This window comes from Drosophila obscura, unplaced genomic scaffold (assembly GCF_018151105.1).
Source record: "Drosophila obscura isolate BZ-5 IFL unplaced genomic scaffold, ASM1815110v1 contig_192, whole genome shotgun sequence".
NCBI classification, from domain to species: Eukaryota; Metazoa; Arthropoda; class Insecta; order Diptera; family Drosophilidae; genus Drosophila; species Drosophila obscura.
The window spans coordinates 1,278,302-1,304,456 of record NW_024542781.1 but is presented as its reverse complement, the minus strand read 5'-3'; the positions used below and the strand labels follow the sequence as shown (position 1 = coordinate 1,304,456).

The 26,155-nt window shown below is 44.7% G+C and overlaps 1 protein-coding gene across 3 annotated transcripts; it reads right to left on the bottom strand.

Moving 5' to 3' along the window:
- Positions 1–122: 122 nt before the first annotated feature.
- On the bottom strand, positions 123–25,691 carry LOC111067699 (protein tramtrack, beta isoform). 3 transcript variants are annotated; one of them, XM_022356957.2, is made up of 5 exons: positions 24,843–25,691; positions 8,836–9,184; positions 8,158–8,760; positions 8,001–8,088; positions 123–2,887 (listed from the first exon to the last, which is right to left on the bottom strand). In XM_022356957.2, the coding sequence occupies exons 2-5, from the start codon at positions 8,977–8,979 to the stop codon at positions 1,233–1,235; spliced, it is 2,490 nt and encodes an 829-aa protein (XP_022212649.2). In that variant the 5' UTR covers positions 8,980–9,184; positions 24,843–25,691; the 3' UTR covers positions 123–1,232. The 3 variants fall into 3 exon arrangements, with proteins under 3 accessions (XP_022212649.2, XP_022212650.2, XP_022212651.1); XM_022356958.2 differs by lacking the exon at positions 24,843–25,691 and adding an exon at positions 12,209–12,535; XM_022356959.2 differs by lacking the exon at positions 123–2,887 and adding an exon at positions 4,669–6,850 and having other exon boundaries at positions 24,843–25,667.
- Positions 25,692–26,155: the final 464 nt, after the last annotated feature.

Sequence of the window (26,155 nt, the reverse complement as noted above, 5' to 3'; positions counted from 1 at the left end):
TAACAATTATCTTTCCTGCATCGGTTTGTGGTTCTGCAGTCATCAGCGTCCCATGTAATTAAAATAAAGCAAAATGATTTGTCGCATCTTTGCTATACTTATCATTGGTTATTTTTAGTAAAATTCTCTTTATTTTTAATGAACTCTTTCCAGTGTCTCTCCATGAATCGAATCGTAAGCCTAGACTGCACTCGCATCTGATCTTTTGTAATATCTGTAGTATATTATAATATCTATCGGATTGAGCGCATTGTAAGTTTAAGTCGTAATGGTTGCCTTTTAAGTAAATTGTTGATGTGATAATACATAATACAATAATTGCCAGACAGAGGATCCCACTTCACCTCTAGGTTGGCCTTTCTCCTTTCGTTTCGTATAAATATCAGTTCAGTTCAGATTTCTTCTTCTTCACTGGGGAAGTCCTTTGCGCATTTTGTTGTACATTGGAACATGCCTTATAATCTACATAGTACTACGTATATATCATAATTAAGTAGTCGATAATTAAGTTTACAACATTTTGGTGGGGCCTGCGCTCCTCCTTCCGTGCCATTTCCGTCCGAGGTGGTGGCCCCTGAACCAAATCATTTTGATAATTGCACAAATAGCCAATACATTTGATTTCACTTCCACTTGTTGCCAAGGTAATGAACAAAATTATACTACGGACTTTGAGTATTAAACAAATCTATATGCTATACCTATATGTACAACAAAAAAACAATAAGAATGCTAAAAAGTTAAAAAATATTAAGAAAGGTTCAACAAAATCACAAAAATGAAATTAAAAAGTTCTAAAATTTGCCCCACTACCCCTTGTGGGGTTCGGTAGGGTTCTCTCTCTCTCTCTTCCAACTATGTAAATTGTTTAATAATTAAAGCCGAAAGTCATTAGAGTTCACTGAACTGTGTGTGTGCGCGCGCAAATGGCAGGTGGGCTTACGTTCTCCCCGATTGCCAGCAGCAGCAGCAGCAGCTTAGGCCTAAGGATTACAGTCTTACAGGCTACAGATACACTAGCTTAAGAGTGTTTTACTTAGTTTTAAGGCTATCTGGACGGAGCACGTTGTAGTCGTAGTAGCTTAGTATTGCTTTAATTTAACTAACAATCCTGTTGAGTGTTTTTTCAATTGCTTATTGCCTATCAAGTATTCTACAGTTGAGAGACCTCGCTTTAAGGTGCGTTCAGTGTGTGCGTTAGCGTTAAGTGGGGGATCCCCTTCCAAAAGTCTTTACGTTGCGGTGGTTTGTGCGTTGGTGGCCAGTGCCAGGGTCTTGCCCTCGGCCACAGCGCATGTGGTGGGCGGCGAGGGCGATGGCGACGGCGAGATCTGTATCTCATTCTTGATGATGACATCGTGGTGCAGGCTCAGCATGGCCGCGGCGGCTGCCTCGGGATTGGAGGCCTCATAGCCGTCACTCAGCTCTTGGTCCTGGTCCTCCTGCTTCACGTCCTCTGGCAGCAGTAGGCAGCCATCCTGCTGCTGCTGGTGCTCCATCTGCTGTTGCTCCATTTGCTGTTCGAGCTGTCGCTGGTACTGCTCCTGCTGCTGCTGCTGTTGTTGTTGCTGCTGGTACATGGAGGCTTGCATGTCGCCAGCTGCCGCTGCGGTGATCAAATACTTGAGCGGACTAAAGGCGCCAATGTCCTTGGGTGGCGTGAAGTTCTCGTGCGTCATCTTAAGGTGGTTCTTCATCTTGTCCGGACGTGAGAACTCCTTGCAGCACACCGGACAGGGGAACACCTTGCGATGCTTGCCCTCGTGGTAGAGGAACGCGTGCCGCTGGAAGCTGTACTTGTTCTTGAATGTCTTCTGCATGTTCTCCTTGGCACATTCTGTGCACCGATAGACGCCCTCCACCACGCTGGCGTATCGAAACAGATCCAGTCCCCGCACCGACATCTCCGTCAGATGCTCCGCCTGGTCGTCTAACGTGGACTGGGCCTTGCGTCGCACCCTTCTCCGCTGAATGGGTCGCTTGGCTGGCTTCTTGGAGCCCGACAGGCGCGGTGGATTGCTTGCTCGGACACCGCCAGATGCTGCTGACGATTTTGCGGACACTGCATGGGGTTCGGAGTCGGTGGCTTGATGGTAGCCAGGCAGTCCAGCGTTTTCATCGGCCAGTGTAAGCAAGTCGTGATCGGGCTCATCATCAGCCTTATCCTGCTGCTCCGCAACGCAGAGAAGCTCCATGTCATCATCCGGATACTGGTCGGCGCTCAAGGGCGATGCCTGCTGCTGTTGCTGCTGCTGCTGGTAATAGTCCGCCGCCTTCTGCTGATTGGCGGCCATGTGCAGCAACAACTGGTGGTGCAGGCTGTCGCTGCTGTTGGCCACTTGTGCTGCCTGTTGCTCCGCTGCATTGGCCAGCGACTGTAGCCCACTGTGTGCCTCCTGCTGGCACTTCTGGCTCTCGATGTCAGTCTCTTCGTTGGGGGATGCGGCTGCTACTGCTGCTTGCAGCCGACTGGCACTGGGTACCTCGGGATCTTTAGCCCCGCCGCGCAGCTGTTGCTTCAGCAGAGAGTTGCTGTTGCTGCCATTTCCCTTAGGCTTTGTCTTTGATTGCAACTGAGAATGCGATTGTGTGGGCGATGGTGGTTGGGTCTGTGTCTGTGTCTGCTTCTGTGGGGAAGTAGTGTTGGGGTTAATGGCGCGTATCTTCAGTCCCAGAATGGTTGGCAGGTGGACTGGATTATCGCCAATCTCCAGCAGTGTGGCCACCGCTGGCTCTGCCACAGCGGTAGTAGTTTGGGCTGCCCCCAATACCGGTCCTGCTCCTGCTACAGTGGTTGTCTTGGCCGAAATTGTGGTCGTCAGCGTTGAGGTGGAGCCAAAGAGCCGCTGCGAGAGTTCCGGTGTGGCCTGCGACTGTGCGGGTGTCACTGTAAAAAAATATAAAATTTAAAAATTAATTCCAAAACCTTTTTGCTGAGAATTATGCTAAACGTAGTTTGGGGGGAAATATCAAATATAAATCAATTACAACTAAAATGAAATAAAAACAATCAATTTTTGGTTCAGAACTGATTTTTGTTTTTTGTGTTTTTTTGCATTGTGTATTTTATTTCTCTTCTGTTTTATTTTTGTTGTTTGTTTGTTGCTGTATTATAAAATGTTCTGTTTGCTCTTGCTTTCGCCTTCCTACTATAACAAAAATTAGTTATATATGTATATCTGGTTAATATTGCGTGTGATTCACTATTTAGTAGTTAGGTTTTTATTTATTTTATAATTATTCATAATTACAGATATCGTATCGTATCGTCGTATTTAGCTAATTTTAAACGGAAACCAAGTTTACCATCGAATTTGCAGACAATTTTCTCATTCACACATGGAAGTTTGTTTGCCTTGCGATATTCTGGAAAGATCTGGTCAGATATATATATATACATATATGTGTATATTCATATATTTCTTTGGGCATCAAAAGCATGACTCTTTATATATATATATTATGTATATATGTATTTATATTGATTGATTCCTCGTAAAGTGTTCGAGTGTTGTGTGGACATCGTTTGAAAGCGAGAAAATTGCCGAGGGTATTTTTGTAAGTTTTGATTTTTAGTTCTTTGAATGCAAAAAATATGTGTAGTGTATAGTGTACATATATGTATGTATTTATATATAAAAAGTAGACTAAAAATAAAAGTAAAATATAGTACAAACAATCTACAATATATGTATATTGTGTTTGATTTTTAATTTTTGTTTGTTTCTTTATAATTAACGCCAAAAACACAAAAGATTGGAAGATGATTTTTTTGGGCTAGATATAGATGGAGAAATCCTTGTCGAGAAGAGTTGGTGATTCTGTTGGAGATTGTTAGGTGGTGTGGGGTCGACGGCGGCTTACGGACTAAATTGCACTAGCTACCACTAAATAAAGAATTAAAAACAAAATTATTTAATAAATTAGCGTACGCAGTTTGTTTATTATTGGATTGCGCATAATTTTTAGTTTTAATTTTTATTTTGTTTGTTTGTTTTTTTATTGCTGAATTTTGTTTTTGCAGTTTTTCAGTGGACAAAAAATTAAACGTGTTCACATGACTCGAGGAATAACTTTTTCTTGTTGTGTATTTTTTTTAATTTTTATTTATTATTATTCTTCTTTGCAGATTTTAAACCTTTAATTTTTGTGTTTTGTTTTTTTTTTTGTTTGTTTTTGGAGATCGTTTTGCTTTAACAACAATAAATTTGTAATTTTAACATTCTCTATTTGTTTTGTCTGTGTGCTGCGGTTTTTTTCTCTGTTTGGATTTTTCAACTGCGTTTTAGCGTTTAGGTTTTTTGCTTTTGATTTTTATTTTCTTTGGCGATAATTTAAGCCTCCGATATACAACATAAATCGTTTAATAGATTGATGATAAATTATGTTTACTTTTTATGTTCATTAATTTAATAATATTATCATTACAATTATTATTGTATATTATTGTTGCTGTTACTATTTGTAGTTACAATTAATCGACGATCATTGATCGATTAATAATCGACAACATCCCATCCCCCCTCTCGATTCCAACGAAACATTTGCAATCTTTCGTTGGATATCCTCTACGGGGGTCGGCATCTATCTGTATAGGTGTGTAAATGTGTGTGTGTGAGTTACTGGGGGGTCACAAAAAAGGACCCTGCGCCCAGACTCGGATTTAACTTTTAACTAGCTTCATTTGAAGGCAACAAGGTAGATTTGCGCTCCCTCTCGCATATGATTAACATTACATTTTTTTTCTTTTTCTTTTCCGTTTCCGTTGTTTTTAGCTTTCGATTCGTAAGATGTAATAATAATATAGTATATATGTATATATTAACATAAGCATATCTGAACATAAGATAATGATAAATTAATTAATAGAACTACGTGCTAAACATACCATTCAATGTGTATAGATATTGTGTGTGTGTGTGGTTTTATATTTATAAATCTGTATCTAAAGTTATGCAGATACGTTTTTTTTTTTTGTAATTAACTAAAAGTGCAGAAGGTTTTTGTTTGTTTAGTTTCGGTTTAACTTTCTTTCTAACCTTTCTAACCCTTTGACCCAAGTGATATGCGATTCTTTAAATAAGGCCGCTCTGGTGTCCACAACAAAAAAATAATCTTTGTTTTCATGGAAATATTTGTATATATATTTCGATACGTAAAAATATTAATCGCATTGGTGGTTTTTCTGTTTAGGATTAGTTTGGAAGTGAGGGCGTGCGGGTGTGTGTGACTTACGGCTAAGAAAAAAAGGGTTCGGTTCGGTTTGGGTTGGATTTGGAAAAATAATTGCACAACATATAAATATGTATAAATAAAGACTGCTAAACGGTTATTTTGTTGTTGTTGAGGAAATTCCCCGTTTTAGCTCGCCTTTTTTGGATAATCAGAGATTTCCACGTTGCCCGGCATTTTCTCCCGCATTATTATTCACGTTCAGTAAAAGAGAAACGCAACATAATAGATAGATTATTAAACAAAAGCCAGAAGTAAATAACTAAAAACAAAATCAACAAAAAATCTACCCCCCGTTCCCCCCTGCAATAGCGAGCGCCTGGCGCTTTGCTTCTCCTCCCGATCCTTAGATTCCCCCCCCCCTATTGGATTCTGCTGGAATATGTGTGGCTGCTTCTCCTGGAATCAACCTCTCTGTCTCTGTCTGTGTGTCTGAGGATTTCTTCTTGGGTGGGTGCTAAATGGTTTATGGGTGTTGTGTGTGTGTGTGGGTCAGGGGGAGATTACTGCGCCGCCGCAGCGGGGGCTGAGGGAGCGGTGGCCACCGTCAGCGGACCCAGGGAGCCGCTTGACGACGAGGTGGACGACGATGATGAGGTGGAGAGCGCATTGCTGGTGGCGGGCAGCGACTGATTCGAGTTCTGGGCACTCAGATCTGGCGGCGGTGGCGTTGATCCACCAGACACGCCAAGCGGCTGATTGGCCAATGTGGCGGCTGCAACGCTGGCCAGCGCCGTTGAGGGATTTTCGATCTTGTGAATGATCTTGACGTGCGCCGTCATGTTGTCCTTGCGCGTGAACTCCTTGAAGCAGAAGGGGCACGGATAGACCTTCACGTTGCGCTTGTGCGAGGTCACATAGTGCCGGCAAAAGTTGCTGATGTGCGTATAGACGCGCGAGCAGACCTTGCAGCGGTACGTGTGCTCGCCCTCTTTGGTGCAATAGTCCCGGACGGAGCCCTCCGTGTCGCCCTCGCCAATATTGCTGCTGAGATTGAGCTTGGTCTTGACGGCTGGCGAGCCAACGCTGCCGCTGGCGCTGAGGTTCGGCGTGCTGCCGCTCAGCGAACCGGCCGCCTTGAACTTGAATCCGTCGCTGCTGTTGTACAGATCGAGGTAGTCCTGGCTGGTGAACACCCCCTTCACCTCGCCGTTCATCTTGCCCAGCTTCGGGCGCTTCTGCACACGCGGCCTGGCCGATGAGGACGACGCAGGCGACACTAGCGGCGTGGAGGCTGCGTTCGCCTTGCCAATGGGCGTGAGCTTCGGTATGCTGACCATACTCTTCACCTGCGCTCCCCCCGCAGCCATTCCGATAATGTTCAGCTTGATTCCGCCACCGCTTACGCCGGATGTTGCTGCCGCCGCTGCTGCCGCCGTCTCCACATGGTGTTTACGTTGCGCGGCTATCAGGAGCGCCTGCTGGCGGGCCTGTTCGTTGAGGTGCTGGTTGTTGTTGTTGCTGCTGGCTCCACCGGTGTCGGTGTGGTCCTGCGTGGGTGAGCTGTTGTCGGTGAGGGGATTGTATTTGAATTCCACGGGCTCATCGTACTCGTCCAGCATCAGTTGTGGCTCCATATACGAGGCGTCCATGCCATCGCCATCGCTGTCGTTGCCATCTACAGAGAGATCGAGAAAGAGTGGAATGTTAGTGAGGTCTCCTCTTGGGGGCAGGATGTGTAGTGGTGATGTGTGTGTGTGTGTGTGTGTGTGTGTGTGTGTGGGGTGCAGGATGTATGCAAGAGAAAGGCAAAACACAATGACGCGACTGTGTGAGAGAATAGTTTTGAGTCGGATCGGAAAAGCTATAGGGATTTCAAGCCATTTTTTCAACGCGTATTCGTGGTAATCGAAATGTTTTTCTATTTTCTGGTTTTCGTGTATTTCTTCTGCTATAATTTGATATGAAATAATGGGCGTAGGCGGTCATGAGGTGCGATGCTGTGGTCGTAATTTCTTTTCTTCTTTTTTTTTTTTTTGCATTTTCTGGAGAGCCATCGATTTTTGCGCGCGTTAATAATTTTGGAAACAAAAAGTAAAACTTTCTTTTAGAACTGAGCTTTTGTATTCTTTTTCTTTTCTGAATATTTTTTCATTTTGTTTTCACGTCGGCCATGAATCCCTGTGAGCTTCAACCCGATCCTCAACTTCACAAATTATTTCTCTTCTTCAGCATTTTGTGGATTTGCATTTCTGTGGCATCAAAACCGCTTCGTGTTCTTGTTGTTGGGGACACTCACCTGCCGACGGACGGTACAAGCGCACTCGACTGGGGGGAAGGAGGTCCTATAAAACGCTCTCTGCCGATTGATTCACTGAACGAAACTTTCGATTGTTTTTCTCACATTTTTTGTTTTGTTTTCACTATGAAGGGGAAACCGACGCGCGTGTAGAAGTTATATTTATTTTGTATGGTATCTTTCGATCTAAATTGAAATGCGTAAAATCCCTTTTAGCTTTTCCGATATTCAAATAATTCGAAATATTTATTTTCTGTCGCAGATGAGAGATGTGGCTTCACCTTTGGTTCTGTTTTGGATTGAGGTTGTATTTTGATTTTTGTTTTTTTTGGTGCACTGAATGATTGACCAAGAGAATGATGTAATATCGATCGACTGATTGATTGATTGATTGGGTTGATGGTGCAATTCTGTCTCTTAGAATTAAGGCAAAAATGATCTTAGGGGCTATACTATGTAATGTATGTACATATATGTAATGTAGAGATCTTATGGTAATCTAGAGGCTGAACATGAAAAATGGACTCACCGGAAGTGCTGTTGTCCTCTGCCTGATTAACCACCCGATGATCCTTTGAGTTCTTTGATCGTTTCGAGGGCAGAGAATCGCGACTTTCCTATAGGCGGAATACGAAAGCTGATTAGTACAGATGCTAGGGAGCGGATTCCCTAGTGGGAAAACTCACATTTAAATCATCATTATTTCCAGATTCCAGTTGGTTATCATCGGAGCCATCATCGTTGCCAGAGTAGGAGTCGTTGCCCAGTTTGCCATTGCCCATGTCCGTTTCATTCATTAGGTTGTCGCGTTCAAAGTCTTCGTAGTCGTTGCCGGTGCCATTGGAGCTGCCGGACAACTTGCGGGGCCTGCCCCGCTTACGCTTGGGCATTAGGGCGGAGCTGAGGAGTGACGGCTGCACCGGCAGTGTGGCACTGTTGGCGGCACTGGCGGTGCTGGCCAAGAGGCTGGCCTGTGACCGATTGCGCTGCGGCACCAGATACGGCTGAATGCGCTGTAACTGTGGCGGCGCTGCTGCCGCCGGTGTGCTCTCTGCCGGCGAGGGCTTATCGTCGTTCACCTCGGTGAGGCCCTTGATGCGCAGGCTCTCGGCCACGCGTAGGAATGCGGTAAGACGCTCCTGATCCACGGACACCTCGCCGCGATACATGAAGTCCAGCAGGGACTTCATATCGGAGTAGGGCACATCCTTTAATATGACAATCGGATGCTTTTCCGGATGATTGATAAACAGAGCATTGAAGTATGGACTGCAGGCGGATAGCACCATCTGTATAAAGGGGCGAAAACAAACCAGAGTTAGACCAGTCAGACAGTCAACTCATAAAGGGAGGTAAACACTTGCCTTGTGTGCCTTTAGGTATTGTCCTTCCACGGCCAGCGTCACGTCTGTGAAGGTTTCTGCGTGGAGTAGCTGATCGAAGACCGACAGCAGGTTGCTCTGATGATTGTTCCATCGCAGGCAGAATCGTTGGGATGCCATCTTCATTTGGAAGCCGTTGTGGTTGCGGTTGCCGGTGGTGGTCCCTTTGATAGTTGATTGATTTTCGGACGGGGTGATCTGTCTGGATACCCTATATAGTGATCTTCATTCAATTGTTAGGCGTAGCGCGCGGGTCTCATCTAAGGTCCTTGTAACTCGTCCTGCTTCCTGACAATCGTTTGAATGTACAGAACATATAATCCAGGGCGTACTGTAATCAAAGTAACACACACTCAGGTTAGTTTCAAGGCGGCGTTTTCTCTAAAAGGATCGTGCTATAGGATTTTCAATTTTCCCTCTCCCGCGAGTGTGTGTGTGTGTGTTTCATTCAGTTAGATCTGAGAATTTCCTCCCTTGAGCGGAGAGGCTCCGTAAATTACTCGCAAGTGCAAACAAAAATTTAATTTAAGAGACGACCCCGCGGGTCAAACTGTCGTCGCAAGGTTCCCCCGCCCTCTACCCACCCTTTGAGCATTATGCAGGCATTCATTGCCGAAGCGACGACGGCAGTCAGGAAAAGTAAATGAGGAAATCTAAATGGAAATTTCAAATGTGTTTCAAATGGGCAGCAAATTACAACAACAGCAACGAACAGTCCCAAAACCCCACCACACACACGCACTGATCGACAGAGTCAGATAGAGTGAGAGAGAGAGGGGGGACCGGCTGTGAGAGTGAATGGGGATACATATGTGCCTGTGTGTGTGGAAATGGGACAACGACGCGGCCAGTGTTGCCAATTTAGCTATTTTCCCACTAGATCTATCGTGTTTCAATTTGCAAATGCAGGATAAATTTTAAAAGAGTGGGTAGCGGGATTTATGGCTATTTTTAAAGACAAATTTATGTAATTTTAGCTTATTAAAAACCTCTGGCAACTTCATGTATTTTAATGCTTTTGTTCGATTTGAATCGCAAAAAACATCGATAAGCCAAAAGGGAATTCAATTTTATCGGTTTTAGGTTTTAAATCAATTGAATCGATTGAGGCATTTCACAATTTCACAAGATTCGATCGCGAGTGTAAGTTTCAAATGCCTAAGATTTATAAGCAAAAATCGCGTCGTGTCTGGATGTTGGACCTTGCAGTCAAAGATTGGCTGGCTTTAGATTCAGCCGATGATGGGAAATGCTTTTTCAAATATTATAAATAAATAAGTCTAGCATTAATGCAAATCTTAGCGATTTGCACACACATGCCAAGGCAGCCAAACATAAATCTTTGTCGTTTGCTTTTGCACAGACAAACAAAATACCGTTTGTTGCATCTGTGTCTGTGAAAACATGCCAACAAGAGGCGCTAAAATACTCTAGCGTTTTTTTTTAACTACCATCAACATTTTCTGGCTCTTTCTAGCTTTTTTTCAAAGGCTAGTTTAGCAGCAGAAACAGTTGCCTGTAAAAGCGTGCATGTGGCTCTGCGCGTGAGTGTGTGACTTGAAAACTTGCCAAAGGGTGTGTGTCGTGTGTTGTGTGAAGACAGAAGAAGCAGAGCGAAGAGTAGACAGAAGAGGAAGGGAAGGCGAACGGAGTGAGCAGGAGAACAACAAAAGAGGAAGCAGAATGGAGCAGAGCAGCAACAGGCACGTAGACGACAAAATGGAAAAACTTTACGCCTGCCATAAAAAATTAACTCAGGTGCCTAAAGTCGCTCTTACGACATTACGATACCCTGCGTTAACTTGAAATCCTTTATATTTCACTCTGACTCTGATTGTGGGAATAAGTTTTGCCTCAATTTCAGACGGCAGAAGGTTTCGTGCACGCGAATTTTGCTTTTATTAGTTCTGATAGTCTCCTAGATCCAGATAGATATGGATCAACAGACTCTCATAGTGATGCTGATCGGAAACGTTATCTTGTTAACGAAAAGTACCTGGTATTGCCACACACAGGCATACAGAAACGAAACTGGAACACAATCCCCAATCATCCATCTAGAAATTGTTGTGGAAAGTCATGAAATTCCATTGGCACGTTTACGGGCATGGAATGGATCCACTTATCACTTTTTCTGACTTTCTGTTGCTGTTTCTGTTCTTTGCTGTTCCGCCCTCTTTCGTGCTGTGTACGTATTCCAACAAAAACATCCTTGGCGAACGAAATAATGAAGAAGGAAACGAACGGAGACGGAAACACATGCAAACAAAAGTCGTTTGTTGTCTTCGTTTTCGTCTCCGTTCCGCTACCCCTCCGTTGCTGAGGAGAATGCGCGGCACTTGCTAAATATTTGCCAAACCACCAGACAGACCGCCCGCCAGTGCGCGCTCTTTCTTATCTTATCGGATTGGCCGCCTGTACGCTTTAATTGAAAATCGTTTCAGTTCCAATTCCGAACCTCCTTGTTGGCTCCTCCGTTCACGCGGAGAGAGGGTCACACTGTTCCTTTTCACTTTCTGTTCTTCTTGGGTCTCACTATTTTGTGTAGCTTTTGCTTTGCACTTTTTTGTGCTAGTTTGTTTTTATTTTGTGTCGGCGCTGCACTTGTTCAAATCAATTGAGGGGGCAGAACCATTCAATAGCCAAAGAGCGGGAGAGAGAGTGATCGAATAGGCGACAAACACACATACACAGCACACATAGTCACAGACACACACACACAGCTTTTGCAAACAGTTATTAGAGGAGCTTTACGAAAAGCTTTCGTCGCTCCAAGAGCAAAGAAATATTCAAGAGAGCAAGCGCGCACACACGATCACAGAAATATACTTTATATATATTTTTTTTTTCTTCTTATTCATGGTTAGATTTTTAATGGAATTGTATTGTTTTCAGTTTGTTTTCGCCGTGCCGTGCCTCTGCGGCACGCACTATAGTATTCCGTTTACCGTTGCGTCTTCTTACTTTGCATGAATTAAATTTTACTTAATTCCGTCTGCAATTTCGGTTTCAGTTTTGAGTTTTCAGTTTTCAGTTCCACAGACTGAACCCGACCTCACTCGTTCAAAACTCGCGCACGAATGAAATGAGTAAAAGTAGTCCTCGACGCAGGAAGTCGACAGCGCAGCGGCACACACACACACACATATACATTGGCCTCTGCCAGTCACGTCGTCTGCTCACACGGACACCATGCGCCTGATAAGAGTGGTGGCCCTGGTCGTTGTTCTAGGGGTGGGCGGCACGGTTCTGTCTGAGGAGAGATCACTTTACAGACGAAAAAAAGCAGAGAATTATTTATACACCCCCTTTGACACACACAATCACACAATTCAATTTCCACAATTGTAAGCACCTTTTCTTTTTTTTAAATATATGTATTTTCTCCTTTTGCTGACGCCTGCAGTTTTTTCCTTTCCTTTTCTTTTGTTTAATTTTAGTTTCTTTCTGCTTGGTTTTTTTGTATTTCCAAATTTCCAAGTGGAAATTTTCACAACTCAGGCGGTGAGAGCAGCGTAAGAGAGAGAGGAAGAGTGATGACGAACAGGGAGAGCGGTGGAGGAGGTGATGCGATCATACCGAACCGCGATCCGCACGAACGAAAAACGAAACGAAACACTTTTGCCGCACGTCAAATTTCGTCCGTCCCGGTTGAATCCAAAATGTGAATGAGCGATCCTCGAGCTCCCAAGCTCCAAACGACCACGTCCACGATAGTCATCGCGTCGCTGCCCCACACACACACACACACACACACACACACGAACGCAGCAGCAAACTCACACAAATGCACACGCATACAACATTGCCAACAATCCTACATCCGTCGAGGCGAGGCAGCGCTGCCAGCGCACTCACAAAAGGAATGAGCACACACAAACACACACACCACAGTCTCACATTCACAGAAACAGGCATAGGGCTTGCTGGCACTGATGACTTTGTAGACTTTTCGTTGGGTCCCGTCCCCCAAGTCTACACAAAAAAAAACTGTTGCCGTTCTCTTACTCACTCTCCTGCGTGCGCTGCGCTCTCTCTCACACGCTGCTCTCCTCCGCTGTTGCTGCGCTGCTTGCGCCTTTGACTTTTTGAATTTTTAATTTCCTTTACACGCGATGACTAGAGAGAGGGGGAAAAGAGGAAGGGGCAAGCATGGGTCTCGGTCTCGGAGCTGTTGCTGTTTTTAAGTGAGGGACGGGCCAAGAGCGTTGACGAAACGGGGTTAAAATGAAAAACATGATGGGGAGGCACAGTGGTCGATTCTGCCAATCTGGCAGGCAATAAATGAAAAATTAAAATGTCGAATCTTGTAAATTTGTTTTTAATTTTTGGAAAGTAAACATCCCACTGATATTTATTGCGATATTTATATATTTTTCCCATCGATAGTCCAGTACCTGCACGCGGTTGAATCGCAGAAAACTTTTCTGTCCATACCTAAGTACATTTTACCGCCTTGTTATGGCTTTTGGTAAAGCAAAATAAATTTTAATGTTTTGCGATTTGTATTAAAATTACCATCCATTTTGATCATAGTTGGTAAGTATTCAATAAAAAATATATGTGTTGGTCCTGTGCTTAATTATTAATTTTTTAGTTAATTTATTTGATTTTATAAGGAAAATGGCAGTGTCAATAAGCACGCTTTTCGCGATGTTTCGAAAGGGAAACTAGTAAGAAAAAAAGCTAAAGCGAGTTGGATCCATGTTTTCACTCAATGAATTGATAATTGATAAAAACAAACTTAGCGAAAATTATTGTTAGCGAAGTGAAGTGTACAGCAGAAATTTAAAATACTTCAAAAAACAGACCATATTAATATAAAGTGTTTATAAAAACATTTTATAATATTTCGAAATACAAAAAAAATTATTTTTTTTTAAAATGTATTTTTAAAAGTTTTTGAGTTAAATAATAAAAATTAAAAATTTAGTTAAATACTCCGCGGATTTATATTCCAAAATACAAAAATATTTTTAAAAATGTTACCTATTTATTTTTTGAGTTGTTAATTATTGCCTGCCAGATGGGCTGAATCGACCACTGTGGGATTGGGGGAAAAAAGCTAGGAAAAAACAACAGTAACAAAAAATACAGCTTTTGGGTGCGCGCAGCAGCCAAGTTGATTCCATCTGTATGTGTGCATGAGTGTGTGTCCGTGTGTGTAAGGGCATTAGGCAGCATTTGGTTTGGGTTGGGTTGGGCCTGGTTATTGGGGTTGGGCCACCGACTGGGGCGCTGCCTTTTTCCAAATTGGATTTTTTCCCCCGACATCCAACTTGTAGTTGGAGGAGGAAAAACATGTGGAAACTTGAGCCAGACCCAGTCAGTCCCAGTCACAGTCCCAGCGATCGGTACGTGCATGTGTGTAAAGGAGCGTCTGGTTGTATGTGTGTGGATGGGATTACGTAAGCAACTGTAAATTCTACAAGTGGGAAGCGTCGCGTCGTCGTCGTTTGCAATTGGAATCGAAGTCCTATCTATGCACGAAGTGAGCTTTGGGGCAAAGTTCTGTTCTCTACACTTTACTTGTATGCAGCTTTTATCCTCTACACCTTTGATGGGGGGTTTTTCGTTTCTGTTGTTTTTGTCTATTATTACTACCCTACCCCTACAACGGAAACGATCGTTTCGCCTAATAGGCTCTCACACACACAGACACACACACCAGGTGAAATAGAGAGACAGACACACATAGCTACAACTACAACAATAAGGTAGTCACTGAATCGTAAATTCCTGTTGCTAGCTCTGCCGCAGTCGCTGCCGCTGCTTCTGTTGTTGTTTGCCTTGCCCTATTGCGTGTTGTTGGTTGGTCGCTGCGCCTGTGTGCCGCTTTTCTATACCCTTGCCTTCAGGGTATTCCTATTCCGACCAGATGGTTGCCAAAGGAAGCATTTTCCTGTCCATTAAGTTAAAGTAAATAGATTCTAGATCAGCAACAGTTAAAGAGTAGACAGGGTAATAGTCAAACTATGTTAAAATATTGAAGGGTTTAAGGATACAACTTTGCAGGAAAAAGATTAAATCAAATTCAAAAGAAAAGGATCCTATATCAAACACCTTCCATAGGAATGAAATTTGTAGGAAAATTACTTCAATTTAATTTTACCAACAGCATTCATTAAATAGGAATATTAATCATAATTGTAGCCCCTATATCATGAAGGTCTCATAGAAAACATCCAATCTGCAAGGGTATCTAAGACTTCGGACCACCTAGGCTAGCCTTCCTTTCTTGTTTTTTCCACTTTTGAGTGGAGCTTTGCCACGAACGATCGCTGGTGCTGGTGCTGCTGGTGCTGCTGCTGCTGTTGTGGCTTCGGTGCGACTACGATTCCGATGATTCCGACGACTGACTGGGGCTGTGGGGCCGTGGCTGTGGCTTGGCGGTGGCCATTGTTGTTAGTTTTGTTGCCGTTCGTTCTACTTAGTCGCTGGTCTAATACGTATAACATCTAACCACTCTATCTACGCTCTATGACTTCCTCTCTACTCTCCACTCTCCACATGCATAGGCTGCTGCTGTTGCTGTTGCTCCTCTCCTGCTTGAAGTTTTTATCAGCAAAAAAAAAAAAAAAGTTACAACAATAGATGCCCATCCCCTGCCCCTGCCCCAGTCATTGCTACAGCATACATATGTGTGTGTTTGTGTGGTAGTATTAAGTAAAACTGCGGAGGCTGAAAGTATAATCGGTGACAGGGGGGACTGGGCTCCACAAATTAACGCCGCCGCCTGAAGATGACGATGTTGAAATTTTTGTTAGACGGCAGTGAAAACGGAATGTTTACACTGGGAATGGAAATCCGTTCGTTTCGTTTCGGAGGAGGATGAGAAGTACATAGGAAGAAACGCGTGATCGAGGATGAGCAATTAAACCGAATGATGTTTTGTATATTTAATAAAAATAGCCGATGTGAAAGATTTTGTTGAAAGGAGAGATCCTTTTACGGGAAAACCCCCAGAGATGGAATGGCGATCATTCTCATTTATTTACAGAGAATGTAACTGTCCAAAAGTTAGCTTAAATTGATGTAAACATCATAAGAAAAAGTTCTAAAATAGTTATTAAAGTAAAGCTCGTACGATCGAACTATGTATGAAGCTATACCAGAGATTAAGAACTTTTAGATCCTCTGGTTAATGCAACCTTTATTCGAAATATAATTGATAATTTGGCTGGGATCGTCTCTGCAAAACTTTTGCAATTCTCTACAAGTCTGACCAAAGGATACTCTCAATCGCATTATTTTCTTTTTAGATCTGGTGGTCCCTTTTAAGCAAAAACCTATCCCTAGTTTCCGGCTTGGCTTCGAGCCATGTGGCGCATCTTGGTCGGTTTTTGGTGGCTCCCAAGACCAGGCCTGAGCGATGGATTGCCAATGGATTACTCAATATCGTCGGCTTTAAGTGGGTTTCTGGCTCTAGCTCTATGTAGCTCTAGCTGCTTTTTTATTGATGTGGTTGTCTGTCTGTCTGTCTGTCTGTCTGTTGTCGCGGTGGTGGACTTGTCATTGTGGGGGGACCCTGCCTTGGGGCATGTCCGTGTGTGTGTGTGTGTGTGCGTGACACTCTGCCCATGTGGCGCGGTGCGGCATGGCCCACACATCTTCGCCCCCACACAAAAAAAACGAGAGCTCTGTCACGCTCTGTCTCTCTCACTCGCTCTCAATGTTTCTATCTATGTTGTTCGCTCTTTGAGCAGGAGAGATAGAGAGAGCCACAGCCGCGCTCTCTCTCTCTCTCTCACTCTCTCAGCGTCTGTTTGATTTCCTACAGTGCTGTTTACTGTGTAAATACCAATGGAGATCGGTCGTCGGAGAGACGTTAGGAGAGCGTACTCTGTGTGTAGTGTATCTGTGCGCTGGTTTCCTGCATCTGTGTGTGTGTGGCAGCCAACTGTTGATGACTGACTAACTGGTGCTCGGTGGCCGGATTCTGCTGCTGCTGCTGCTGTTGCTGCCATCGCGCGGAACAGGTATCGCAGGTTGGCACCAAACACATGTTCCTCGCTCCCTCCCCACCAGCCGCCCTGCCAGCACCCAGCGCCTCTTTCCTGCCACTACAGCTTTGGGGCCGCATCGTCTCGGCCCGCTAGCCGCCAACTGTTTTCCAAGTCTCACTCTCCCTCCCTCTCCTCGTCCGTTTCTATGACTTTTCTAATGCTTCCTCTGTTTTGCCGCTTTGGCCGTGCGCTTCTCCTTTGCGTCAGACAGCGACGACAAATTGTGGATACCCTCCATTTCATAGGGCATCTATGACTTTGCCAGGAAGCTTGTACGGATCCCCTTTATCAGTCGATTTATCTAGTTGTAAGGAAATTTAAGTACAGTTTTGGTGCTACTATCGGTTGAATATTAGATTGGGATTATTTATAACAAATGTCGCTGGATCTCTGATCTACAAGGGTACCATAAGTTTCGGCCCATCAGAAACTAGTCTTCCTTTCCTTTCCTTTCTTTTTTTTTGTTGTTTGTACTTTGTATTTTTTGCCTTCTTACATGCCTAGCATTTCTCTTCTCGGCGCTATTCTCCCTCTCTCCCTTCCATCCACTGACACTACTCTCCGCACTCTCCGCACTCCCGCACTCCTCGTCTCTCTCTCACTCTCTTCGCGCTGAGCTTGACGCTCGTCAGAGCTTCGTTTCGTTTCGTTTTCTAGCTGTCATAAAGTCCCGTTGTTGTTTTTGTTGTTGTTGTTGTTGCGTCTGCCTGCTGCTGTTGCCTGCTGCTGCTGCTTCTAGCTCTTTCTATTAATTTCCTAGCTCTTTCTAGCCGCCTTTGGCTGTTGTTCGCCAAGTGTAAAATTCCTTTGCACGTAGGCAAGCCAGTGGAGGAAAAAAGCTTGGCTCAAAGCTACATACATACATATGTATGTATGTACATACATACATCAGCCAAGAAAATAAAAAAAGGTTAGCAGCCAAGCACGTAAGCTTCCATCGAGTAGAGGAGTAGAAGCAGTTGAGAGGGGTACGTGGTTGGGGGAGACAACGGGCCAGCGTGGGCCGTTGTTCAATGCCAAACACAGATACACACACACACACACACACAGTCACGTAGAGTAGGACTCAAAGTGGGGGCTTGAAAGTCCCCCTACTCATAGTCATAGTTTTTCGAAATTGTCATTCAAGTGTAACCGAGCCGAGCCGAGCCTCGGCCTAGGCTTGATTTTTCATACCCACAAAGCCACACACACACGCACCATAAATATATGTAGATACATACATACATATTTATGCATGTATTTGTAAATATAGTGAATAATTTCATTCATAGAGAAATTTAATAATAGATGCGACCCCACTGTGCACCATGGCCACTAGCATGTGGATTTTTGATCAGAAATTCAGCAACGAAAATCCCAAATATACAAATAAAAGAGTACCTAGCTTAGGATAATAATATTCAGTAATCAGATACTTATTTGGCCCATAGTGCGTGTAATAAAACCACCAATAACATCCATCGTTTATCCATACATTTACACAGATATTACTTTTACATGTGTGCGTGTATCTGCATCTGTATAGTGGTTCCAATCATATATGGCAAACATTTGCGGAGGAGTGAACAGCGACAAGAATCGGTTGGGTCTTCCACTCGACTATGAAATAAGACTCGGCAGGGAAGGAGGAAGGGACTGGCGACTGGAGACTTCACTGCTTCACTGAACATTGCCTAGGGGCTGGGGCTGGGGGGTTGCATGGTGGAAAGGAAAAACTTGTTGCCTTCGTTGGAATGAGCTCACCCTAGCTGCGCGATCCGTCTATAGGGAACAACGGGGGTACTGCCAACTGCGAACTGCCAACTGAATGACTGATTTGTGGCCATCGTTAGACATAGCGATGACAGCCCCCAAAAAGAGCTGCCAACTCCGACTGGTTTGTTGATTACAAAATTGTTTTTTTCGGCTGACATTTTGTCAACCATAAAACTGCAGCCCAGTGCTTGGATCTTGGATCTTGGAGCTGTAGCTGGAGCTAGATGGCGACTAGAGTTGTGTCTGCCATAGAAGGGCGTCTCTTTCATCTCCCCATGCGATGCGGTCTGAACCACTCCTCTGTCCCACGACTGCCATCACCACTGGGGCGGTGGCTGTCAGCATATTATTGATCTATGCATGTTTTTGTTTCCCCCTCTTTTACGTGCTCTTCACGCCTCGACTCGACTCGACCCACACAAATAAGAGACAGAAATGAAATTGTTGTTGTTGTTGCTGCGGCCCCTTAGTCATTTGCGCTTTGCTTTTGGAGAGCTTTTTATGGTGGTGTCCTTAATTTAGACATTCGAAATGCGGGTCAACATCGAAACGGGGAAAGTTCCGGCATCGCCGGCCACCGGCAGAGGAAGCACTCAACGACACACTTGGCCAAGCACTCAACATGGAAGTCCCAGTCCCAGCACTGGAGTCAGTCCCCTCAAAATTGTTTCAATATAAGCATATATGTACATATGTATGTGAGTATACATTTTACATATATTTCTTGGAATATTTTAGCTGCGCCTGAATGTGCTATAGATCGAGGTGCATCAACAAGTCTTGGATTATCAGTTGGATTTGCAGATGCAATACCCGGAACGGGAGCTTCTTTAGCTCCCAGAAGAGATAAGGCGATCTGTCCATTGAATGGGAGGATCGCTGGCCGAATAATCTCGTAGTGGAGGATTTAGTTTTCTTTAATGTTTTCCAAGGGCTGTGCTGTGTTACCTTCGCGGCAAAGACAGCTTTGACCATACCATGTATAACGATGATATTTTGACCTGTTCAATGGGTGTTTTCCTTTCCTTTCCGTACCTATCAGCGAACACTCTGCACGTGTCCGTTGCGTTTGTTTACTTTTGTGACCATAGAATTTGTGATTCTCTTAACCGCATTTCGACTGATAAGAAAAGAGCCAAAGGAAGTACATTATACGTACATACATACATACATACATACATACACAAGTATGATAGGAGCACACATGGACATGTGTACTTTGGGACATTCAACGAGTTCGTTCTACAACGAAAAGATAAAAGACACCAGCAGCTATTGGAGAAAATTATTGAATGCCTTTTCCTCTAGGAGCTCTCCCCGCACAAGAAAAAGCTTTATTTGATTTGATATTTGGTTGATAACAGCAACAGCAGCAGAGAGAGCAGTCAAAGAGAGAGAGAGTGTGAGAGAGAGAGTGAGAGCAGAGTAAACATCAAGTGCGATCGAATTTAGAAATGCCGGCATTCTGGGAGAGACTCTCCCCTCTTGCACATGTGTTTTGGTTTTTTGTGGCTCTCTTTGCGTTGCTTTGCCTTGTGATTTCTTTTTTATAAGTTGATTTTGGGCTTATCCGATGATGCCTCCGCACACAGCGGCTCCCTCGCTCCTGGCGCCCGTTAATGGAAATTCGAAAATTTGGTGCGGATATTTTTAACATGACCCAAATGCCGGTGGGATCCAGCCACCAGAAAAATCCTCTGACGAAACTTGCCCGAACAGCTGCACCCGTCCCGTCCCGGACCGCCACCCACTCACCCACCCAACCGCACGCACGTCCGCTGCTGCTGCTGCAGCATACGCCAGAGAGGATCGTTCGGCTATCGCTTCGTTTCGTTTCGTTTCGCCTTGTTTGGCTGACAACAAGAGACAAAGGAAACGATGGCCAAAGGCAAGCGAAGAGGAACAGGCAGGGTCTACGGAGGAATACCCTGTAGTGGTGTCTGATTTCTGGTGGAGATTACAGATCAACACACACACACACAAAACAGAAGCAGCTTGGCAAATATTGTGGCAAATGGTTAAACCGCGCCGCGCAGACATTCGTCATTATTATTATTGTTATTATTATTATTTTGATTTTCTGCCTTAGTCAGAAATTAAACACTCTCTGCACATACATATCCCCGCGCCGCGATATGTGTAAAGGGTATCCTCCCGAGAAAAAAAGCACGCAGTTTGCGCTGCTTTCTCTTCGTGTGTTTGGGGGGTGGGAGGGAGCCTCTGCCAGCGCCAACGTCACGGCTGCGTGCATATATTTTTGTTCTCCTTGCTGCTCTCCTGGCGTGCCTGTCTCAGCGGGTGTACATGTGTGTGTGTGTGTGTGTGTGCAGGCCCCTTGATAAAATTGTGTGTGTCATCCCCCGTTCGCCTCCCACACCGCCACCTCCGCGCACTCAATTAAGCTTATCGCGCACTGTCCGTGTCCGTGTCCATGCCTGTCCCTGTGTGTGTGTGTGAGTTGGGGATATTTGTTTGCTGTTCGTTTTTGTTGTTGTTGCTGTTGCTGTTGCTTTCTGTTTAGAGGTGACTTTCCTCTGTGCACGCTCCTTGGAGGCGGCTACGCAACGCGAGCGAGGAAAAAAGTACGAGTATCTCTGCCTGTCACTGCCCCCGGCCCTGTGTTTTGTGTGTGTATGGGTGAATGTGGCAGCATTGGTGGTGTCGTGTGCAATCCGGCCCCAGAGAAGCGGACGCAATCGACAAAAAATCCTCTTTGAGAGGATTAAAATATACACACAGCTTTTTGTTGCTGTTGTTTCTTATTCTCATGTGCTCTTTGCCTTTTGCGCAATGGGGGGACAGTGGAGCAAAAGTGATTGTGCGGCAAAAGGATTGGCGCTCAATAGAATATTATTTATAGAGATACATACATACATACACATGAATGTATCTAGGGATTTATATATGCATTTTCCTTGTAGGTTGAGACACCAAATGAAACGGATCAGACTCCTGGCTTTGGTTTTTTCGAACAAATGAGCAAAATAAGTTTATTCTTATGCTGTTCTTCACTCTGTTCTGCCTAGGATAGCCATGCATACATATGTATGTGAGAGCCTTCGAACCACTGTGCCTGTGCCCCTTGCAACGCCAGCGGCCTTCCATCGTCCCATAAACGGACAATGTCCCCTGCCAAAGCTTAAGGGTAGCCACCAGCGGCGACTGCAACTGCGCCGCTTTCAATTACCTTTCATTTGCATTTCGCGCAGTTGCTTATTCCTCTCTCTCTCGCTCTCCCTATATCTTTTTGCTGACGTTGCCTTTTCCCTGATGCAAGTCGGATGCCTGCTGTCCGTTCTCCTTTTTGATTTTCCCGTTCTCATGCAAAATAGGAAACGCCTTGTGTGTGTCTGTGTGTGCGTGTGCGTGTGTGGGTGAGTGTGGCCTCCGCCACAGGGCGTATACTTGACGCGGACATTGAGCTGCATCGACTGCGAAGCCGACGGCGTTAATTGAATTAAGGCGTTGCAAAGGCTTAAGGCAACAGCAAACGGAAATTGCGAAACGAGGCGAAGGTGGGAGGCGCGAGGCACGAGGCACGTGTGTGCAGGCCGAGAAAATCCTTTTTGGCCAAGAGACAACAACAAAACAAAAACAAAAACGAGCTGGCCCAAGCTGGCCCAATTCCTCCCGGTTTCAACGGATTTTTTCGTTGCAAATGGTTGCTCTTTGGCTTCTGTTTTTCGTTGTTGCCTCCTTCTGTTCATTCCGCTGATTTTCTTCTTGGCCACATTCTCTTTTCGCTGATGCTTTCTGCCTGAATTACAAAACATATTTTGGTCACTGACCTTTTCTTTTCTGTTGCCTTTGCCGTATACTTTTTTCGTGCCTGCTTTTAGAGTTCTTTTTTTTTGTTTGGGATATGTTTTGTGGTGTTCCACTTTTAAATTTGGGTTTCAACAGTAGTTGGCCTCAGATTACTAATTAAAACAGGAGATTTACGAGTCCAAGTCCGAGTTCGGACTCGGAGAAAGAAACGGAGAAACACGGCCAACGGAATGGCGATCAAAAGCACGTCAGTTGATAAAAATCAAAATTACATTCATCAAAAGTGCAACAAGACTTATCCAAGAAAAGGAAAGGAGTCGCGAAAAGAAAGAAACAATCTGAATATATGTACATACATACATACATATGTATGTATGTACATATTCATGCATATAGACATGTTTGTTTAGCCTTTTCCTTGGGCTGCTAGCAGCAGCTGCAGCCTGAAAAGTGAAATAAATATGCGAGTACGAAACAGCTTTAAATAACAATCATTAAGGAGCGTATTGTGTGACTGACTGACTGACTGACGAGTACGAGTACGACTAAACTGCCGATTCCGGTTCAGAGCAATTTTTACGAATAATGATCGAATAAGCTTTGTCTAAGCTAACTATAATTGATCAAATTTGATCAGGTTTCCTTTTCAAAGAATGTGCCCTACAGGTAATTCGTTTTATAAATTATCTGTAGGACATATCATCTGTATTTTTTGTTCAAAAATATACATACATATGTATAATTTTAGACCGAAAAGACTTGGGGGGAAAACCCATGATGTCCCTTGCAGTGGGCATAAAAATGAAAGAGAAGAACAGACAGGAAATCAGTGCGACGAAGAATCCGAAATATTTGTGAAAACAGCCACGCGCGTTTTGTTAGAGAGAGAGCAGACTCTCTCTCTCTCTCTCTCTCTGTCTCTTACGGGGCGTCTCTCTCTCTCGCCCGCTATCATTTTACTCTCTTTTCGATATTGCGTATACGACGCTTGGTACTTTTACTTGTTGACTTTTGTTTTGGGGGAATTTTTACCGCTGCAACACGCAGCAACGACAACAAACAACGTTTGTTAGTCATTTCTTTCTGCTCGCGTCGTCTGCTGTGGCTGTTGCCTTCTTCTTCTGCTTTAACTGTTTCGATCGCCGGCTGAATAACAGTTATAATTTGAGCATAATTTCGACGACTGAGCGCAAGGTGGTGGTATGTCTGTCCGTCTGTCTGTCTTACTGTGAGTGTGTGTGTGTTTGTGTGTGGGTAAAAAGCTTTTAGAAAGAGCTAGAGAGATATAAGAGAGCGTGTTGCTGTTGTTACTGTTGTTGTTGCTGTTGTCGTTTCATTAACAAAACAACCGCAAAATTTATGTGTGATCGGAGGCTTTGCATTCGTTTCCTTTTTGCCCCAATGAAAAATAATAATTCATGATATTTGTTGTTGTTTCTGGTGTGTGAAGTGGGTTAGCCAGACGGCAGACGGCAGACGGCAAACGGAGATTGGAGATTGGAGACTGGAGACTGCGACTGTAGATGGAGATCGGGTTGAGATTTGCATAATTGAATTTGTGGCCCGCGTGCACAGGTGCTAGAGTTGTCTCTCACAGGGCCACCAGGGTTGTCTTGTCTCCGCGCAGCACCGCGGAAGCTCGTGGAAGTTGCAATCAAAGATCACTCACTCACTCATTCATTCATTCATTCAGCTAATCATTCACTCTGTCACTCATTTACACTGTCATTCATTCATAGAGAAATTTGCTAAAGCAGGGAGCGGGGGGATCAGGCAATGGCCCTGGTATGGAAATGGATAATGGAATGTTCCAGGCCACTGGAAGCCGAAGCCGAAGCCGTACCGAAAGGGGTGCGGCTGCTGGAATGGGGAACTGGAACTAGAAGTGGAACATGGAAAGTGGGCGGAGAGGGATACAAAAAAAATAAAAAAAAGGAAATGGGCGACGGAAAATGACAAAGATCACTGAAGCAAGACCGACAAATAAGCAGCAGAGACTGAAAACGGACGTTTCTATGAGTGCGAGTGCGAGTGCGAGTACGAGTGTGTGTCTAGTATCTGGTATCTAAAGCGGTGGCGCATTACTCCCCACACAACAACAACAACAACAGCAGCAGCAACAGAAACCGAAACAGCAGCAGCAACATTGTGGGCCTGTGTGTATCCATCAGATACATTAAGTGCCTGACGGCCCTGCCTTGTTGATGTTGCAGCTGTGTGTGTGTCTGTGTGGGAAATAGCTGGGGGGAAAATGTATCTGGCAGGCATTATAGATTCGTATTAGATTGCAAATGAGCCCCAAAGGAATTTCAATCAAGTTTTCAGTTCAGATTTAGAGCTGAATGCTTCTTCCTTTGTTTTCTTTTTTCTTTTTTTCTTATGAATTATTTCACTTGGCGGCTCAAAGTTCGAGCGAGTACACTCCGTAGTTCCTGGAAAGATCTTTGCCAAACTTACCGATTCTTGGAAGATTCTTAGTAATCCGTAATCCGCTGCCGTCGCCTGCTGTTGGTTAGTTTTGCAACACTAGAGCACTTTTTGGATTCGATTGAATGTGTAGTTGTTGCTGCTGTTGCAGTTGCTGTTGCTGTTGCAGTTGCGAATCAAATCATAAACAGTTGTGCAAAAACATAGGCCACAAGCGAATATATGTAGGAGACGTGAACGGAAGGCAAACACGAACATAAAGCCAAAACGAAATGCAAAATAATAAAAGCTTCAAAGCTTGGGGCTGCAGGGAAACGCCGCGTACTTGGACTATCAACGGCGGCGCACGAATCTCCAATCAGAACTGAAACGTAGGGATGCCGTGTGGGTCCCTGGATGCCGAACGACCGAAATGCCGAAGAGTGCTCGACCCGAAGACGGACACAGACACAGACACGAGTGCCAACCGAGAGCGTTGATCACGAAACACGAACTGAGCGGACGTTTCTTTGGGGCTGCGACTGCGACTGGAGCTGTGGATGGGGTCGGGTCTGGTCTGGTAGCTGGCTGGTGGGGTTGGCGGGCTTTCGGTCTGGACTTGTGTGTGTCTGTATGTATGTGTGTGTGTGTGTGTGTGTGTGTGTGGGGGGCTGCCACGACGACGAACATGCGCGCGCCTGTTTTGTGCTTTGCGGGACTGGCCTGCCTGGCTGGATAATAATATCGTACGTAGCTCTGCTCCCGTTTCGCGTTTTGTAATTCAGAGTTTCAAATGTGATAAATGAGCATTGCCCCTCTCTCTCTCTCCCTCTCTGAGGCCAAGCCTTGGGCCGCAACTAAATAAAAAAACAAAAACGCAAGTGGATGTGGACGGACGAGCGGATGAAATGGAATGGATGGAGCATTCGGGAAATGGTTCGAAATGGCCAGCAGCGGAGCCCAGCAGTCGGGCCGCCGAAAGCGTTGCAAACGCAGAGAAAAGAGAGTAAGAGCGAGAGAACAGCAGCAACTTGACATTTTGACTTGCTCACACGCGCACACATACACATGCGCAACAGCGCGCCCCGCTGCGTTGGCGCTCTGCCCTTACGTGTGCGGGGCTCTATGTGGGTCTCTCTCTCTCTCTCTCTGGCTTGCTCTCTCCAGCCTGATGATAAGCTTATGTTGAAATAAAGCTTGTTCCTTCGCTTCGCTTCGCTCCGCTCTGCTCTGTTCCGCTGTGACCTGCTGCCACAACCCAACCCTACCTCTTCCCCATCCCACCTTCCCTTGAGCAATGCAATGCATTTCGGTGGTGTGCTGCTGTTGCTGTTGCTGCTGCTGCCTCAGCGTATTACGAAATA